The sequence below is a fragment of the Typopeltis vanoorti genome, chromosome 3 (genome assembly GCF_054136105.1).
Source record: "Typopeltis vanoorti isolate ZY-2024b chromosome 3, IOZ_Tvanoo_1.0, whole genome shotgun sequence".
NCBI lineage: Eukaryota > Metazoa > Arthropoda > Arachnida > Uropygi > Thelyphonidae > Typopeltis > Typopeltis vanoorti.
In genome coordinates this window covers 140,596,068-140,615,706 of record NC_143551.1, presented here as the reverse complement: position 1 = coordinate 140,615,706, position 19,639 = coordinate 140,596,068, and the positions used below count along the sequence as shown (strand labels likewise).

General features: G+C 34.2%; 1 protein-coding gene across 1 annotated transcript in view; it reads left to right on the top strand.

Annotated features, from left to right (window-relative positions):
• Nucleotides 1–19,639, top strand: part of LOC150108611 (tetratricopeptide repeat protein 37) — a 485,241-nt gene that overhangs the window by 208,688 nt on the left and 256,914 nt on the right. Inside the window, exons 18-19 of the mRNA XM_090416072.1 lie at nt 13,765–13,881; nt 16,455–16,555. Coding sequence (XP_090272198.1) covers nt 13,765–13,881; nt 16,455–16,555 — 218 coding nt within the window. The remainder of the gene's footprint in view (nt 1–13,764; nt 13,882–16,454; nt 16,556–19,639) is intronic.

Below are 19,639 nucleotides of genomic sequence, written 5' to 3'. Positions count from 1 at the left end.
GAAGAAGCTGATGTGGAAAGAATATCGTGAGAATAAGAGTGAGAGGAGTTATGAAATATAATAAATTTAGTTTAATCCTTTATCCAAGTGTGAGCAAACAAAGTTTGCGCCTGAAAGTATCTTCAGGACTGGGGTAAGGTGGTACAACACCGGGCAACTCGTTGCAAAGGTGGAGCAAGCTAACATCACTTCTATCTCAGTATCTCCCATAATGCAAAACACATCTCCTTGCGGATATGTATAATGTTATGCATTAAGAGAAGGGCCACTACCTAGACTAGTTTCGACCTTTATTGAGGTCTCTTCAGTGGGAGCCAGGTCCAAGTGGAGATACCAGGCAGAAGCATTAGCAAGGTCATCTCTACCTATAGGAGTTGCCAAACTCTGGCAACTCCTATAGCAACGAGTTGCCCGGTGTTGTACCACCTTACCCCAGTCCTGAAGGTACTTTCAGGCGCAAACTTTGTTTGCTCACACTTGGATAAAGGATTAAACTAAATTTATTATAGTCTAACCAAGTGAAAAATAAACTTTCAACATCTTTCTCTAAATCCAGAGTAATTTAATAAAAAGGTGGCAAACCGTTTGGCAACTCCTGTAGGTGAAGATGACCTTGCTAATGCTTCTGCCTGGCTCCCACTGAAGAGACCTCAATAAAGGTCGAAACTAGTCTGGGTAGTGGCCCTTCCCTTAATGCATCACATTATACATATCTGCAAGGAAATGTGTTTTGCATTATGGGAGATACTGAGATAGGAGTGAAGTTAGCTTGCTCCACCTTTGCAACAAGTTGCCTGGTGTTGTACCACCTTATCTCAGTCCTGAAGATACTTTCATGTGCAAACTTTGTTTGCTCACACTTGGATAAAGGATTAAACTAAATTTATTATAGTCTAACCAAGTGAAAAATAAACTTTCAACATCTTTCTCTAAATCCAGAGTAATTTAATAAAAAGGTGGCAAACCGTTTGGCAACTCCTGTAGGTGAAGATGACCTTGCTGATGCTTCTGCCTGGTATCTCCACTTGGGCCTGGCTCCCACTGAAGAGACCTCAATAAAGGTCGAAACTAGTCTGGGTAGTGGCCCTTCCCTTAATGCATCACATTATACATATCTGCAAGGAAATGTGTTTTGCATTATGGGAGATACTGAGATAGGAGTGAAGTTAGCTTGCTCCACCTTTGCAACAAGTTGCCTGGTGTTGTACCACCTTATCTCAGTCCTGAAGATACTTTCAGGTGCAAACTTTGTTTTGCTCACACTTGGATAAAGGATTAAACTAAATTTATTATATTCTAATGAAGTGAAAAATAAACTTTCAACATTATGATTTATATAAAGCTCAGGCCAGAAAAGTAATGAGTATTGTGTGAAAAGCTAAATCTTAGTATGAAAAGAAATTGACTATGCAGGCTAAAGGCAATCCAAAAGAATTTTATCTTTATGCCACAAGCAAAAGAAAGAATGAATGTGAAAGAGTAATTTTATTGAATGCAGATAGTACTCTAATGTCCGAAACTAATGAGATTGTTCACTTAATGAATGCTCACTTTGCTAAGATATATAAATCAGGTGTATGTAACATGGTGCGCACTGCTATTGCTACATTGCATAAAAAGTTAGAGGTGCATGAAAATGAGGTTGAACAGCTGTTGCATAACCTGGATAAGAATTTGTCAAAAAGGGACAGATGGAATATCAGCACATTTGCTAAAGGAATGTTCAACCAAATTGGCTAGGCCTTTCACATGTTTGTATAATTTGAGTCTCAGCTCAGGAATGATACTACAGGAATGGAAGGAATGTATGATAGTTCCATTGTACAAGGGTGGTGCAAAAACTAATGTGTCTAACTACTGACCTATCAGTATCTGTGGTGTGGTAGCAAAGATTTTAGAGACATTGGTAAGAACTTGCATACAGAAATGGGTAGACAAACAAGCTATACTTTTCAGGGAGCAGCATGGGGTTTACTAAAGGAAGGTCATGTTTTAGCAATTTGCTCATATTTTATAACAATTTTATAGCCAAGATGGATAAAGAGAACAGATACACTATGATAATGTTGGATTTTCTAAGGCATTTGATAGGATATCACATGAAAGGTTGTTGTTGCATAAACTGGAGAATATAGGATTAGAATATAATTCTTGACTTGGATCACTGGATATCAAAGAGTGGTATATGGTGGGTGTGAATCTGCCAGATTTAAGGTGACCAGTGGTGTACCCCGGGGTTCAGTCCTTTTGCCATTGCTGTTCACTCCATACATTACATGACATTAGGAAGGATCTAACAGGAGATGTGCAATTGTTTGCTGATGATGCAAAGATAGACCGGGCCATCAAGGATGCTACTGATATCCATCACTTAAAAATGATTTCAATAGGTTGGAAATTTGGGCAAACGAAAATAGCTATTAGTTTACTGTAAATAAGTGTAAATACTTATTATACACTTTGGCATCATGAGATTTCAAGCAGCAGGGTTATGCTACAAGAAACTGATGAGGCTAGGAAACTTGGCATAATGGTGGATAGGAATTTGAAGTTTAGAGGTCACATAGCAAAAGTTGCAAATACAACCCAGAGGACAATTGCGATATTGAACCGAACCCTGACATGTAAGGATAGTAAGTTATTTTGCCTCTTTATAAGGCCGTGATAAGACTACACCTCGATCATTGTGCACAGATTTGATCTCCTGGGTTCCAAGAAGATAAAGAGGCTATGGAAAGGGAGCAAATAAGAGGTATAAAGATTATATCCAAATTATGAGGACAGATTGCAAGTATACAGATTACAAACCCTGGTTAACAGGAGAAAGAGGGTTGATATGATAGAGTCTATAAAACTTCTGAATGGGTGTTATAGTATATGATCTGGAATTTTTTGTTATATGGAAGGTGGGGAGAGAACATGAGGACATCCATGGAAGTTTGTTCACAGTCAAGAAAGAGGTAAGAGCTAAGTTTTTTCTCTCACAGGGCAATGAGTGAGTGTGTAGAATAGTGTTCCTTTAGGGGTAATGAGTGCATCTAGTGTAAACGAATTTAAGGGAATGTATGACAACTTGTTTGGGTCCTTGACTTCCTAGAGATCTTAGATAATAATAATCAAGATCTATTAAAATGTACCAGACTGTTTCAAATTTAATGCAAACTATGTCTACAGTGCTTGTGCCAAAAACAGTTCTAGGTTCAATTGGGATAATGAATAATGTATATATACGAGGGTGGTTTGAAAAGTTCTCAGCCTCGGCTGTAGATGGCAACACTATCGACAAGATTTTTTTTTTCTAAGTTGGTACATCTGTCATAAGTATCCATGTGAAATTGCAAGTCAAGGGGGGGGGGTTGATAGGCAGGCATCAGAGGATAGTGTATGGTTGGGCGGAATCAAGGTGAATGAGGGTGACAAATGGAGTACTCCAGGGGCTCTGTGCTAGGACCACTACTCTTTAATTTGTACATTAATGATATAGTGGAGGATTTGCAGGTGAATATTCACAGTTGTTCACTGATGATGCAAAACTGAGGAGGACACTAGTTAATAAAAGTGATATAGATATTATTGATGCTACCAGATTACAGGAAATTGATGAGGCTCAGGATCTGGGGGGTGATGGTGAATAGAGATATGAATTTCAGAGGACATATTGCAAGAGTTAACAAAATAGCTCAGAGGATTACTTGGATGTTGAAGAACACATTGACAAGTAAAGATAGGAGGTTATTATCCCTCAAGGCTATGATTCAACCACATGTTGACTACTGTGTACAGACTTGGTCACCTGAATGCTAGGGGAAAGGGAGGTGGTGGAGAGGATTCAGAGACAAGTGACCAAGCTCATGACAGATCTATGGAATGGACTCTGAGGACAGATTGAAAGTGTGTGTGGGGGTGCAGAATTTAGCTAACAGGTGGAGGAGAAGAGATATGATAGGCACTTATACGTTGCTAAAAGGATTCCATAAGATTGACACAAAAGAAATTTTTAATACATGGGTAGTAGGGGGGAACACACAAGTGGCCACACCTGGAAGTGGTCTAAGAGTGTGAATAGTGAGTGTTGTGCAGACTAGGTTCTTTACTTGGAAAGTGGTGAATGAGTGGAATGAATTGTCAGAGGTGGTTGTGTGCCCCAACAAAGAATAAGTTTAAAGAGATGTATGATGGCATTGTATTAATAGATAGTGTGGGTCTCTTACGATGAGTCTTGACTTTATGGAGTACATTCTGCTTTCTCTATTTCAATGTTATCCAATTTCGTTCTTGTATCAGACAACTGTAAATTAAAGATTCCAAGAAATTATATTCTTGGTTTAATTCTTTATCCAAGTGTAAGCGAACTAAGTTTGCATGTGAAGTAACTTCAGGACTGGGCAACTTGTATATATAGAGGCTAATGACTTTATGAGGGTGGTCTGTAAAATTCTCGGTCTCGACCACAGATGGCTACACTATTGGCAAGATTTTTTTTTTTCTAAGTTGGTACATCTATCATAATCATCCATGTGAAATCGCAAGTCATTCTATCAAGTAGTTTGTTTTATACAGCTGTCTGAAGCAAAAGTGTCTGTATCCCTTGAAATGGATAAAATTCAGTATTGTGTGGTTATAAAATTCTTTGTGAAAGAAGGTTTAACACCAAAAGAAATTCATTTGAAGTTCATAAAAGTTTATGGGCACTCTTCTCCTTTGTTTTCGACAATTAAGAAATGGGCTGCTGATTTAAACATGGCCGTACCAGCCTTGAAGATGATCTGCATGAAGGACATCCAAAAAAAGTGTAACAATACCAGAAATCATTAATCAAGTGCACAATATGTTATTGGATGACCGGTTAGTCAAAGTGCATGAAATTGCTGAGACTATAGGCATTTCAAAAGAACGTATAGGATATATTTTGCATGAAGAACTGCATATGAAAAAACTTTGCTCAGAGCAGATCAAAAATGCACTTGCATGAAAATCTCTGAACAGTGCTTGGAACGTTTTAACAAGAATAAAACTGATTTTGTACATCAATTTATTACTATGGATGAGACTTGGATTCACTATTACATACCAGAATCCAAACAGCAGTCAAAATAGTGGACAGAAGCTGGTTGTTCAGCGCCAAAGAAAATGAATTCAGTTTCATCAGCAGGAAAGGTCATGGCATCGGTATTTTGGAATGCTAAAGGCATTTTGTTTATTCGTTATCTTGAAAAGGGCAAAACAATAACTGGGGAGTATTATTCCAATCTTTTAACCAGACTAGATGAAAAATTCGTGAGAAAAGACCCAGTTTGCAGAAGAAAAAAATCGTCTTTCATCAGGACAATGCAACTGCCCTCAATGGTGTTTTGGCAATGGGAAAATTACGGGATCTGAACTGTTGGAACATCCACCCTATTCCCCAGATTTGACTCCCTCTGTCTTCTATCTCTTCACAAAACTAAAACTTGCTGATCAACGTTTTTCTTCGAATCAAGAGGTGATTACAGCTGTAGAGGGTTATTTTGCAGATCTTACTGAGAATCACTTCAGGAATGAGATATCGGCACTGGAGCATCGCTGGAATAAATGTATTAGTATTAATGGAGATTATGTTGAAAAATAAAAATAATTTTGAAATTATAAATTTGTTTTTTTATTGTTAGGCTGAGAACATTTCAAACCACCCTCGTATATATATATATATATATATAATACAGTTAAGGAACACATCTCTTTTTCATTTGTTTATAATCATTTCCTTACTTGCAGTTCTATAATTTTATTTTTGTACAAGCCACCTGAATAGAAGTTAACTGTAATAAATGAATGCTTATCAATATATTCATAAACATTTTGTCCATTAAGTTTGAAATGTAATTCTAATGAGAATGAAATGAAACTGCAGTCAGTAGTGACGTATCAGAATGATTGTTTTGTAGGAATTTCTAGCATCTGTGCAAAATAATGTTAGACAGTTGAGAATAATTATGTATTCCAGAATCAAAATTAAATCTTAAACAAATCACATTTATTTGTTTTTAAAACACCATTATTTGACTGGAAGGGAAAAAAGTTTTAATTTCTTTGAAAATAAAATTTTAATATTTTCCAAAAATAAAAGGCTGTTTAATTAGCAGAAAATGGCTAACAGGTTGGAAATGGATGGAAGAAACAGGAGAATACCGGGTTTAATATACATCGATTGCAGTATTTTAGGGAAATACACTTGAAAAAAAAAAGATTGTTCCAAAGGCAACAAATTTGAACAGGAAGAATAATAAGGGTAAAAAAAAATTATTTCAGTTATGCGTTCTAGCAATCTTACAAGAAAATGGTTATATATGGTTCTAGAAATTGTTATGAATAATTCCTTTTCATTTCAAATTCTTTTAAGGTGGAAACAGAAATCCAAAATTTTGGAAAATTCACTATCTTTTCAAATGGTAAAAATGAAGGAATGGAGAGGAATTCAGAGTAGTGTTTATATAGAGATATTAAAGAGAATGTTTTAGATTTTAGACTTTTGAATGCAAGATTATGCACAATAAGATTCAGAACAAACTTTTTAATTTATGGATTATAAATACTCATACACCATCAGAAAAAAAAAAAGAAATGATATGGAAAAGGTGATTGTTTCCTGTAAAATGGAGAGGTTGTATGATTCAGCGCCATCTAATGATAACAGAAACTGTAAGCAAAAATATGAATATATCTTCTAGATGTTTTCCTCCTAAAGACATCCACAAAAGAACATCAATATCCTCAGATGGTACAACCTTTAATCAGATTGATCATGTGTTTATAGATAAAAGATACAGACACATCAAGTATTATGGATGTAAGATTGTGTAGAGGAGCTTTCTGTGATTCAGGTCACTGTCTAGTCAAAATGAAGTATAGGTACAGAATCTCAGCAAAAAAAAGCAACAAAGAAACCAAAGACCATTAAAGTTTAATTTTCAAAAGCTTAAGGAAAATGAAGTTAAAGTCAATTTCCAAACACAAAATTAAAGGAAAAAAAATAGAGGTGGACTGCAAACTTTGTTTGCTTACACTTGGATAAAGGATTAAAACAAGAATATAATTTCTGCATCTTTATTTTATAATATAAACAAGTGGAAAAACTTCCATCTATCTAATCTGGAGTATTTTAGTAATAACGTGTGAAACCGTTTGACTACTTGTATATGGAAATATGACCTCTGCATTACCTTCAACCTTGGTATCACTTCTTGGTCTGGTTCCCACTGTATCGATGAGACCTCAATAAAGGTTGAAACCAATCTGGGTAGTAAATCTTCCAATAATGCATGGCATTATACATGTCTGTGAGGATATGTACTTTTCATTAGGGGATACTAAAGCAAGAGATGTATGGGGGGGGGGTCCGAAAAGTTCTTGGCCTAACAATGAGAAAATAAATTTAGAATTTAGAATTTCAAAATTATTTTTATTTTTCAACATAATCTCCCTTAAAACTAATACATTTATTCCAGCAATGCTCCAGTGCCATTATCCCATCCCTGTAGTTTGTTCTCAGTAAGATCTGCAAAATACCCCTCTATAGCTGCAATCACCTCTTGATTCGAAGAAAAACGTTGACCAGCGAGGAAGAGTTTTAGTTTTGGGAAGAGATCGAAGACAGAGGGAACCAAATCTGGGGAATAGGGTAAATGTTCCAACAATTCAGATCTCTTAATTTTCCCATTGCCAAAACACCTTTGTGGGCAGGTGCATTGATCTGATGAAAGGTGATTTTTTTCTTCTGCAAACTGGGTCTTTTCTCACGAATTTTTTCATCTAGTCTGGTTAAAAGATTGGAGTAATATTCTCCAGTTATTGTTTTGCCCTTTTTCAAGATAACGAATAAATAAAATGTCTTTAGCATCCCAAAACACTGATGCCATGACCTTTCCTGCTGATGGAACCGACTTTGTCTTCTTTGGCGCTGAGCAACCAGCTTCTGTCAACTGTTTTGACTGTGTTTGGATTCTGGTGTGTATCTAAGTCTCATCCATAGTATTAATCTTTAATTTACAGTTGTCTGATACAAGAACGAAATTGGATAACATTGAAATAGAGAAAGCAGAATGTACTCCATAGAGTCAAGACTCATCATGAGAGACCCACACTATCTATTAATACAATGCCCATCATACATCTCCTTAAACTTATTCCTTGTTGGGGTACTCACAACCACCTCTGACAATTCATTCCACTCATTCACCACTCTCCAAGTAAAGAACCTAGTTTGCACACCCTTACTAATCACACTCTTAGACAACTTCCAGATGTGGCCCCTTGTTTTCCCCGCTACTACCCATGTATTAAAAATTTCTTTTGTGTCAATCTTATGGATTGACACAAAAGAAATTATAGAAAAAAGAAAAAAGAAAAAAAAGACATATGATAGACGTATAAGTGTCTATCATATGTCTTCTCCTCCACCTGTTAGCTAAATTCTGCACCCCCACACACTTTCAATCTGTCCTCATAGAGTCCATTCCATAGATCTGTCATGAGCTTGTCTCTGAATCCTCTCCACCACCTCCCTTTCCCCTAGAATGCAGGTGACCAAGTCTGTGCACAGTAGTCAACATGTGGTTGAATCATAGCCTTGTAAAGAGGGATAATAACCTCTTATCTTTACTTGTCAATGTGTTCTTCAACATCCAAGTAATACTCTGAGCTATTTTGTTAACTCTTGCAATATGTCCTCTGAAATTCATCTCTCTATTCACCATCACCCCCAGATCCTGAACCTCATAAATTTCTTGTAATCTGGTAGCATCAATAATATCTATATCACTTTTATTAACTATTGTCCTCCTCAGTTTTGCATCATCAGTGAACAACTGTGAATATTAATATTCACCCTCAAATCCTCCACTATATCATTAATGTACAAATTAAAGAGTAGTGGTCCTAGCTCAGAGCCCCTGGAGTACTCCATTTGTCACCCTCTGATCCTCTGATGCTGCATATCAACCCCCCCCCCCATCCATGCTACCAACCTCTCAATTTCAATATTTAGGAGTGATAATTACAAGGTAACCAAATGAGATACTACAGGTGTAATCAATGCTTTTATTTTTGCTCATATATATTCAGGTCAAAATATACCAATATATAAACTGGTAATTCATCCAGTTGTAAGTTACTAATGTGAAACTTGAATTTCTGCAGGAAGATATGATTTTAGTTTTTGTAAGGAAAATCCTTACAAAAATATTTGGCACAGTGAATGAAAATGGTCTGTGGAGAATTGGATACAATCATGAGTTATATCAACTTTATGAAGAACCCACAATATCCAATGTAATCAACTTCAAAAAGTTGCAGTGCTCAGGACATGTTTTTCATATAAAAAATGACAGTATTCTTTAGACAATTAATGGTAAAATTATTGCTTAAAGACAAAGAAGAAAACCAAGAACAAGATGGATGGACACCATTAGGTAAGATAACATCATATTGCAGCATCCAAACTGGAGAAGTAAGGTTTTGGATAGAGAGGATTGGAGGCAGCAAATACTTGATTTGGACTGTAAAACCATAGGAAGAAGAAGAAAAATTTTCATCAAAGGTTGTTGAACCTACAGTACAATAATACCATGAATGGGCAGAAAGTTGAGGAGGAAAAAGGAAGAAAAGAAGAAATTTCTTAATACTGGATATGAAGATTTAGAAAATACAGAACAAGAGAAATTGCTCCAAAAGACAGCAATAGAATCAACAGAAGAAATGAATGAAAGTGAAGAGAAGTTTATTCTTTTTATATGGAGTTGAACTTTGAATAGCTATTCACAGCATATATTGAGGTAAATGGTGAATTTAGCAATCCCAATTTAATGAAAACAGTTACCATAGAAATATTTGTAATAAATGCACTCAACAGAACTAATGTCTGCATGAAAGAAAGCAGATTGAATTGGTGAGAGATGAGTCTTTAATCAACTTCATTGCATCTTTCTGTACTTTTTGTCTAGTACTTTTGGTGATCTCTTAAGAGCAAATCCAGATAACAGAACAGTACTTAAAATGGTTGGATTAATTTGCAATTTATATAAAGTTAACTGGCATTCATTAGTTGTTTATAGCAAAAGAGAAAATCCAATTTCTTAAAAGTGATATTTGTGCTTTTTTATGCCACAAGAAAGAGAGAGTGGAGATTAACATTAGCCCAAGAAGAAGAAGAAGAAGAAGAATCTCAGCTTGTTCAGTTATCTGGTCAAAAGCAAGACTGGATGAAAGGTTTTTTTTTTTTTTTTTTTTTTTTTTTTTTTTTTTTTTTTTTTTTTGGTTATTGTGTGTGTGAGGAACAGGATTGAGTTTTGGTAGCATTGAATTTAACAATGCTATCAGAACCTCTAATTTCTATTAGAGGTTCTGATAGCATGAGAAAATAAAAATTATCTAATAGAAGAAGTTTTCTTAATTTCATTTATTTTAAATTTAGACATATCACATTTTACCTTCCAGTTCTGAATTTTAATTTAATTTTGGCTGTTACTAAGTAGTGATCAGTTCCTACATCAGCTCCTTGCCTTACTTTAACATCTAAGTGTGAACTCCTAAAATTACCCTTGATTGCAATATGATCATTTGGGGTTTTGGTTTTACCATCTAGTGATAACCAAATCATTTTATTTATATCTTTATGCTTAAATAAGCTTCCTCCTATCACAAAGTTATTCATTTCACATGTTGTATGGTTTTGTAGCAAATTTGAAGAGAGAATTATCGATATATAAAAGGAATAGAATAGATAAAAGAGCAGGACATTGAGGAACTTCAGCATTAATTGCAAAGTTCATGGATAAAGATCTATATACTCTCAGATGTGCATGTACGAACAGACAGAGAGAGAGAGAATGCTGACAACCCAGTTGCAGAAGTTGGAAGACACACCATATGATGGGCACTTCAACAAGTCTCTGTGCTAAACTCCATCAAATGCCTTAAAGATATTAAGAGCAATCACTTGAGATTCTCCAAAATTTTTCATGAGGGGAAAAATATATCAAAATATAAATAAAACAATATGCCTGTATCCAGTGTTAATATATACTTTTGTGTGTACTTCCTATCTACTTTGAACACCCAACCAACCAGGTCAGAGGCACAGTCAATTGCAGTCACATATTGTCCATCATCAGGCTGGTCTCTCTCAACATGGAGTTGAAAATCCAAACCATAGGATCCATTGGGAAAAGTCAAAACTTTTACATAGATCTTTATATAAACATGAACATTTATATAAAGAAAGTGCTGAAGCCCTACTACACAGACCGATTTTAAACCGCAACGATGTTCTTACTATTCCTAAAGTATGGGAAATTGTCATACAAAATTGTGTAAAATAATCTTTATATATGTTAATTTTTATTTTATTTTATTTTTTTATAACACGTCACTGCATGGATATTGAGATTCCATTGTAATCATGAGCCCTAACTGTATATTATTCCTAGTATTGTTTGAATTACTGTACTGATGATGTCCCAAGATACTTGGGATGAAGTATTTTGGGACATTTACGTATTAAAACTTATCACTGTGGTTAGTTTTTTAGTGAATTCACCACAGGTTTCATTATATAAAAATTCTGCTGTATCTTTTGCAAATGGTCACACTACTAGTGCTTTAACCAGCCACCAGTCACCTTTCCATAATTATTCTTCCCTTTTCCTGCTACACAACAGAAGAATTCCCTTGAATTTTCATTATCCTGACTAATAAATCTCTTCTGATATTGCACTTTTTCTTTCTTAGCCGTGCTTGTCACTTTTTAGCCTACATTTTATATTCTTCATGCAGCTGATATCACTACCAATTATCCCTCTGAGTTTTTGGGGAGTTCTATTCCACACTTTAACAGGACCTAAGTAAAGATCAAGACCAGTCTGTTTAGTGGCTCTCCCATAATGAATAGCATTATGCACTTTTGAAAGGAAGTGTGCTTTACATCATAGGATACTAAGGTAATTAATGTCAAGTCATCAGCCTCCATAATTGAATAGCCTAGTTATGAAGCTACTTCACACCCAAACTTTGTTTGCTTATGCTTTGATAAAGGATTAAACAAGAATGAAATTAACCTTGGCAAGGTTAATTTAATTTCTAACCAAATGAAAAGACTTTGTACTCCAAAATCTTGTATTAATTCTGTGACATGCTGCCTAATATAATTATCCTTTAGAAACTCTTCATATTCACTCTCTTAGTTTCTTCATACACAAGTTTTCCTTCATTCTACATAATAAATAATAAAATGAAATAATAAAATTATTAATAATTTTTATTATTAATAAATTTTATAATTTATTATAATAAATATTAAAGAACCAAATTTCACTTCTAATTATCTTTGGACATGTTGATTCAATCAGTGCCATAAACTTAGCTTTGCTTATTTCTGTTACTCCTTACCTTAATATACAAACACAACAGCCCTTTTTCTTTTTGTTTCTTTTTCAGCCTCCACTGGTACCATCTCTCCTTATTCTTGCTTTTCTGTTCATTGCTCTAAACTCTAAAATATAATTTAAAAAAAAAAATTGCATATATTTTTTGTATAACTTGCAAATTTGTACTCTTTGGATCAGTGACGTAACGAGGGTATGAAGTGCCTGTGGCAAGTGTCTAACTTGCGCTCCCTAACCCATAAATGACAAAAATGTTATACGTTTTGCACCTCAAACCTAGTTGTGCCCATGGCGGGGGCCTCCTTCGCCACGTCCTCGTTACGGCACTGCTTCGGATAACTGTTTATAAAAGAAATAGTTTTAGATCCTTTCTATGGAATTTTAAAGATGAAATGAAAATAAAATAATCTAGAATTAATTCTTCAAGAATAGTTTCTTTTTTAAAAAATTGGAAGTAGTTTTTTTTTCCTATCATAAAAAAAAAAATGAACAGTGCTGTCATATAATCTACTAGTTCGAACACAAAGTGATATATATGTAATGCAACAGTTTACAGCAAGAGGAATAATGAAGAACCTAATGCCATTTGCCACATAATTCTTATATACCTTTGTATTTTTCTTGGCATTTCACTTTTTTTAAAAACTCAGTGAGGAGCACCTGTTTTACTGAAATAGAGAATTGAAGAAAATAAATGCTACTGTTTAAAATGTTATGCATTGATAACTTATACAAAAATCAAGTTGTTTCTTTTGATTGAGTATGCACTAAATAAAAGCAACTATTTTCATGGAATAAATAGCCAGAACAATGACTCAGTATTCAGAGTTGTAATAATATCTACAAACAACAGTTTTTACATTTGTGGTAATACTGTATTTATATTTTCATTTTCTTTGCATGTAGGACATGTCAGCAGTATCATCAGAAATATTAAACACAGTTTAAGTGGTTTTCAGAGTGAACACGAAAGAGGGATTTTTTGCTCTTTTCTCTTGACCAAAATAAATTAAGGATAAAGATCCTATACCAAGTGTAATAAGACTTAAATACAATACAAGTAGATTAAAAGTTGTATTTTGCAATTATAGATGCCTTATTTTACCTGATTCATATATGTTTACAGTTACTATCTATCTATATATATATAGCACCATCTCTCTCTCTCCTTGTTCTTGCTTCTCTGCACATTGCTGTAAATTCTAAAATATAATTTTACAAAGAAAAAAAGGACATGTTCATATATTTTTGTATAACTTGAAAATTGCACACACAACACATTCATAGAAAATAATCAGAACAGCATTATCTCTGCAAATTTTATCTTCTTATATCGTTTTATTTGCAGTCATTGCTTGGAGTGCTTAGGTGATGCATATCTTCAACGGGGAAGCTATACAGCTGCTCTGAAAGCTTTTTCTTTGGCATCAGAAATGAGACCTAAAGATTTCTATCCACTACTCCAGTAAGTAAAACTGTCTTTCCTGTTAGTCTTAGTCATAACGTTTCGTCATTTTGTTTTCAAGTTTTTGGGCATAACTTGAAATGTTCAACATGAATGGTGAAAATTAATTTTGCCAATAAGAATTTAAGCATTTGACAAAGACTATGAAAATAGGCAGAAAGATTGAAAACATAACTTCATCCTGAATGGAAAAACATAGAACAATTGAAATATTTCAACTATATAGAAAAGATGGCAGATTAAATATGGAAATATTCAACAGTATAAGCAAAGGTGTGATGAGGTGTTAGTGGAATAAATTTATATGGAATAAAAGAGAAATTAGTCAAAACACTAAAGTAGCTGTGCGCTAGCAGTTTTCAAACTAATTTTAGTTTTGATATGAGTGCTGAGTTAGAAATAAAACTAAGGGAAGTGAACAGATTGCATCTGTTCACTCCCCTTAGTTGATTAGGGAAAATTATGGGAAGTGAACAGATTGCATCTGTTCACTCCCCTTAGTTGATTAGGGAAAATTATGGGAAGTGAACTGATGGTATCAATGGTAAAATCATATTAAAAATGAAGATATTGAAAAGGAGCTTGACATTGCTAGCATTCAGGCATGTGTGATCAGAGCTGATCTCAAATGGTATGGTCACTTAATGGGAGAGGAAAGGTTAGCAAATCAGGTGTTTGATACCAGGATAGGAGGGAAAGATCTAGGTGATTGATGCAGTTAAAAGTGACCTTAGAAGATTGAAATGCTAAAGTAATCATATTGGAAGCCTAACAAATAACAGATTACTTGGGGGGAAAATTGTCAGTTAGGTTGCTAATAAATATATTTATCATGTAGTATTGTCATAGTAACCTGCACTCCCCCCCATCCCCTCACTGGTGCACATTAAGAATTTGATATGATGATGCTTTTCATTGCTTTTGGAATATTTTATTATTATTATTATTACTACTATTACTACTACTATGTGATACCTCTAAGGAGCCCAAGTACTCATCTTGGGAAACTAAACCATACAATCCACTATCTACATTACTTAATCCTCTGCCTGCATAATACATCTACATATACTATGTTACTATCCACTATAACCATTATGACATCTCCTGCCAACTCATTTTTCTCTTTGTGTTTTCTGGCTGATTTGCCTGTATGCAGAATGAAAATCACAAGTTTCTTGGAGAAAACTTGATGAATTAATCCAACTTTATTATTTCTGCACCACCACATTATGCCGAAACAGTGATGATGTGGTGGCGTATGTTTATTTATATATATATATATATATATATATATATATATATATATATATATATATATATATATATATATATGAAAAACAAACATTTGATTGTACTCATTCCTAGAATCTGCCAGTATGACCTGTGCAGCCTTGCTGTTTAGGTTTTCCAGCCTGCTCCACCATCACTGCATGATATTGGGATCCTAATGGATTATGAACCTGCTGGTGTTGTGAAGTCATCAGATGAAAACATTTATGAAGCTATTGACAAACTTTATCTGGTTGAACAAAAGGAATTGTATGAGTAGAGATTTGAATTTATCTAAAAATCTGAACTGCTTGAATTTCATATTCACTGATAGAGCTTATTAGTTCTAGGAACAAATGAAAATTTTTGCTTTTAGAATGAAGCAAGAATATAAAAAGCTCTTCACTAACCACAAGGAATTTTTTTTCCTAATCATCATTGTCTGTTAAACTTGGTGAAACTTGTGGAAAAAAATTGTAAACCATTGGATAAAAATGGACCTGCATTTAATTGTTACCTAATTGTGAGATTTCCAAAAATTTTAGAAGACAAACTTAAGCTGTTTGTATTTTGTAAGCTCATAGCAGAGTGTTAAAAGATGAAAAATTCAGAAAAAGCATTTTTCACCCAAGATAGGACTAGATGTCTCAAGATTCTGAGATATTATTAAAGAGGTTTTAGGCAACAGAAATGCTGAAAATGATAAAGAACTAGTTTGATTGACTTGTAACAAAATATCACAAGAATTTTTTTTATTGAATTGAGGGCTAATCTTACTGAAGATTCACTTTCATTCTCACTTGCACTTTGGTGCAGTGAATGACGAGGCAGGATGAACAGTTTCACTAGAACGTCATGATAATAGAATAATAGTATTAGGAAAAATGGAATGCTGGCGTGACTGAAGGAGAGTACTGTACTTATAAGTACTTGTAAGCATTTTTAGGTTGTGTATTTTTTCATCTATGCTTATTTACATTATGATATCTTTGCTATGGTTATGGTTTTGACACATTTGCAACAAAAAGTGATGTGCTGGTGGTGGGGGGAGGGGAGTTTCACGTGAATTTTCAGTTCATTGTTCTAAAATGAGAATCCTGGTTATAAAATCCATGTTGATCTGTATAATCAGAATTCTTTTAATGATTTGGAAATTTTAAAACTTCAGATACAGACTTGGCTTTGTTTTTCCTTGGGAGACTAATTGATTTTATTGTCTGATCTGCTATATTGTACTGCACTATTGTATAATGTTTTATATATAATGAGTGAGAAAAATCTTTTTTGTTAACATTCTTTAGAGTTGCCACTATTCAGCATCTGTTAGGTGCATATCCAGAAGCTATACAAGTGTATAACAGTATTTTACTCTTGGAGCCATCATATATTCCAGCTTTGAAAGGTAGGCATTGGATTTTTTTTTTTTCTTTTTTGTATGCAGATGCTTATTTACTGTCATGTTTTAGTGAATTGTAAATAAAATTGAATTGTGGGATTCTTTAGTTTATTGGCATATTGTTATTAACAACACAATATCATGATTATTACATGAATTATGTTCTGGTAGAAAGGCTTATACGTTAGCTTTTTCCAGGAAATAACAACGTATACTAAATATTAATTAGAATAATTTTAATGAATACTTTCCTATATTTTGGCAGCATTACATTGGGGATCTGGAATAAAACAATGATATATGCATACAGCCATTAACACTGGGCAAATGAAACTGAAGAAAGGCAACCAAAGTCAGGCCTAGAGGTCCTAAATAGCACTGCTTAGTAGGCTAACTTGGTTGATCTTGGCTGTTGGATTGAGGATGATTGCTTTCCAAATTTCGGGCAGTTTCATGCACCCAAATTCTTCCAGCGTATCCTGTGGTGGATGTCCAAAGCATGGTCAGCAAGTCCCGAGTGGCTATAATGGTGAAACCGAATGTAGTCCTTGTCTGAAATTCTGATATTGGCTGTCCTGCCTGTTTGGATTTTTGTAAATTATTTTGATGTGCCCAAGATATATGGAATGGATAGATTTAGTGTAATCTCTGCTCTGAAAGGGCGGGGGGGGGGGGGGGGTTACAGTTACAGAGTTTTAATATTTTTGAGATTTTGTGGGGATTATATCCATTGGCTACAAAAGAGTTGATAATATGGTGAAGTTCAGTAATTAGGGTACTCCTATCAGAAACCACAGAGGTTTTATTGTGAGTGGTTGGTATAATTTAGCGCTCGTGTAAAATTGGTGATTTTTATCTGTTTTATTGTGTTTTTTCCTTAGAAAATTAGTGTTTTATAGTATATTAGAGTGGATTTTCATGCTTTTATAGTATTTAGTGTCTTTGTAACATTTTTATTGTGATATTGTAGTATTAATTAAACTAAAATGGTGCCAAAAATGCAGAAGAATCAGAACACTAACAAGAACAGCGAAGTATAATAAATTTAGTTTAATCCTTTATCCAAGTGTGAGCAAACAAAGTTTGCGCCTGAAAGTATCTTCAGGACTGGCATAACATTAGACATATCCGCAAGGAGATGTGTTTTGCATTATAGGAGATAGAGATAGGAGTGTTGGTAGCTTGCTCCACCTTTGCAATGAGTTGTCCTGGTGTTGTACCACCTTAACCCAGTCCTGAAGATACTTTCAGGTGCAAACTTTGTTTGCTCACACTTGGATAAAGGATTAAACTAAATTTATTATACTCTAACCAAGTGAAAAATAAACTTTCAACATCTTTCTCTAAATCCAGAGTAAATTATTAAAAAAGGGTGGCACACCAATTGGCAATTCCTATAGGTAGAGATGACCTGCTAATGCTGCTGCCTGATATCTCCACTTGGGCCTGGCTCCCACTGAAGAGACCTCAATAAAGGTCGAAACTAGTCTGGGTAGTGGCCCTTCCTTTAATGCATAACATTAGACATATCCGCAAGGAGATGTGTTTTGCATTATAGGAGATACTGAGATAGGAGTATTGGTAACTTGCTCCACCTTTGCAATGAGTTGCCCTGGTGTTGTACCACCTTAACCCAGTCCTGAAGATACTTTCAGGTGCAAACTTTGTTTGCTCACACTTGGATAAAGGATTAAACTAAATTTATTATACTCTAACCAAGTGAAAAATAAACTTTCAAGAACAGCAAAGTAGTGAACAAGAAGGTTTTCTCTACTAAAGACAACATTGAAGTGGATATTCAGCGACAATGTTTCTTTTCTTCTTGTTGTCTGCCTGCTTTATCCTTCTCACCAATTTCTTTGTCTTGGTTGCCGATTTCGTTTTATCCTCAGAATTCCCTTCCTGGGCGATGTGTATGAACTCGGCCGAATGCGATGACAATCTTTTATATATATTTTCTCTCTCGGTAACTTGAAAAATGAACACGATACAATAAGATTTATGTTAGGTTTTAAATCTCACCTAATGATCTTTCTCTGGGTCTTTTTTTCTGCCATTTTTGCTTCAAACACGTGTTTTGCTAATCTTTTATCTACCATTCTGTATAATTTATCATACCATCTTAGATTAGCTCCACTTAAACACATTCTTGAATAGTAATTGATGTCATTTGTTTCCTTGGCTTTTTCTCACAACTCTTATATCTGTGCTCTCTATCACTGATTATTTATTTTATTTGTAACTCAACCTTCCAGTGTAAAATAAAATTGAATACTGCTAGCATGATTATTTGGCTAATTTCTCTCTCTCTCTCTTTCTTGTTCCCTATAAATTTATTCAACTAGTTCACATACCCCTTTTATTTATTTTATGATCTGTTTTTATATATAACTTTCTATTTTCAAAAATTGTATATTTCAAAATTATATATAACTTTCTAATTTTTAAAAATTGTGTCTAAACACATAAAATCTGTCCTGTTCATTTAGTTCACTACTTATAATGCCATTGATTTTTTCTGGTTCCCAGGCAATTTCTATACTTTAAGTCTTTTGTTAATACTGATTTTGAAACTATCACAGTAATTCTTTAGTTTGCTAAAGACTAGAAAATTTATAGTAAATTTATTTAAGAATATAATATCATATCCCTAAAGTTTACTCTATGAAGATGACATCATTCTCTTAAGCTAAGCTTAATATCTGCTATTAAGATATTGAATTTAGTACCACTTTGTATCTTTAATGGAACCTGGGACATATTGATAGAGTATGATATATGCAGGCACAACTAAATATTTATCGAAATTTAGCAACAGATATTTCATACAGAAAATAAGAGTATATCATCAGTGTAGAATGAACAAGCAATTTAAATGAGGCATAATACAAGTTAATACCACTTTTTTTATGATGTAGTCCATATAGATTATTATCATTATTATTACAGGCTGCTTCAAGGAGTCCTTAGACTCGTCAAGGGAGGCCCAAACATCATGTCAAGAACTATCCAACATTTGTGCAGTATCTATCATACTTTGCTTTGAACTCATTCACAGTCATGGCACCCACAATAGACTTCAACCTATTC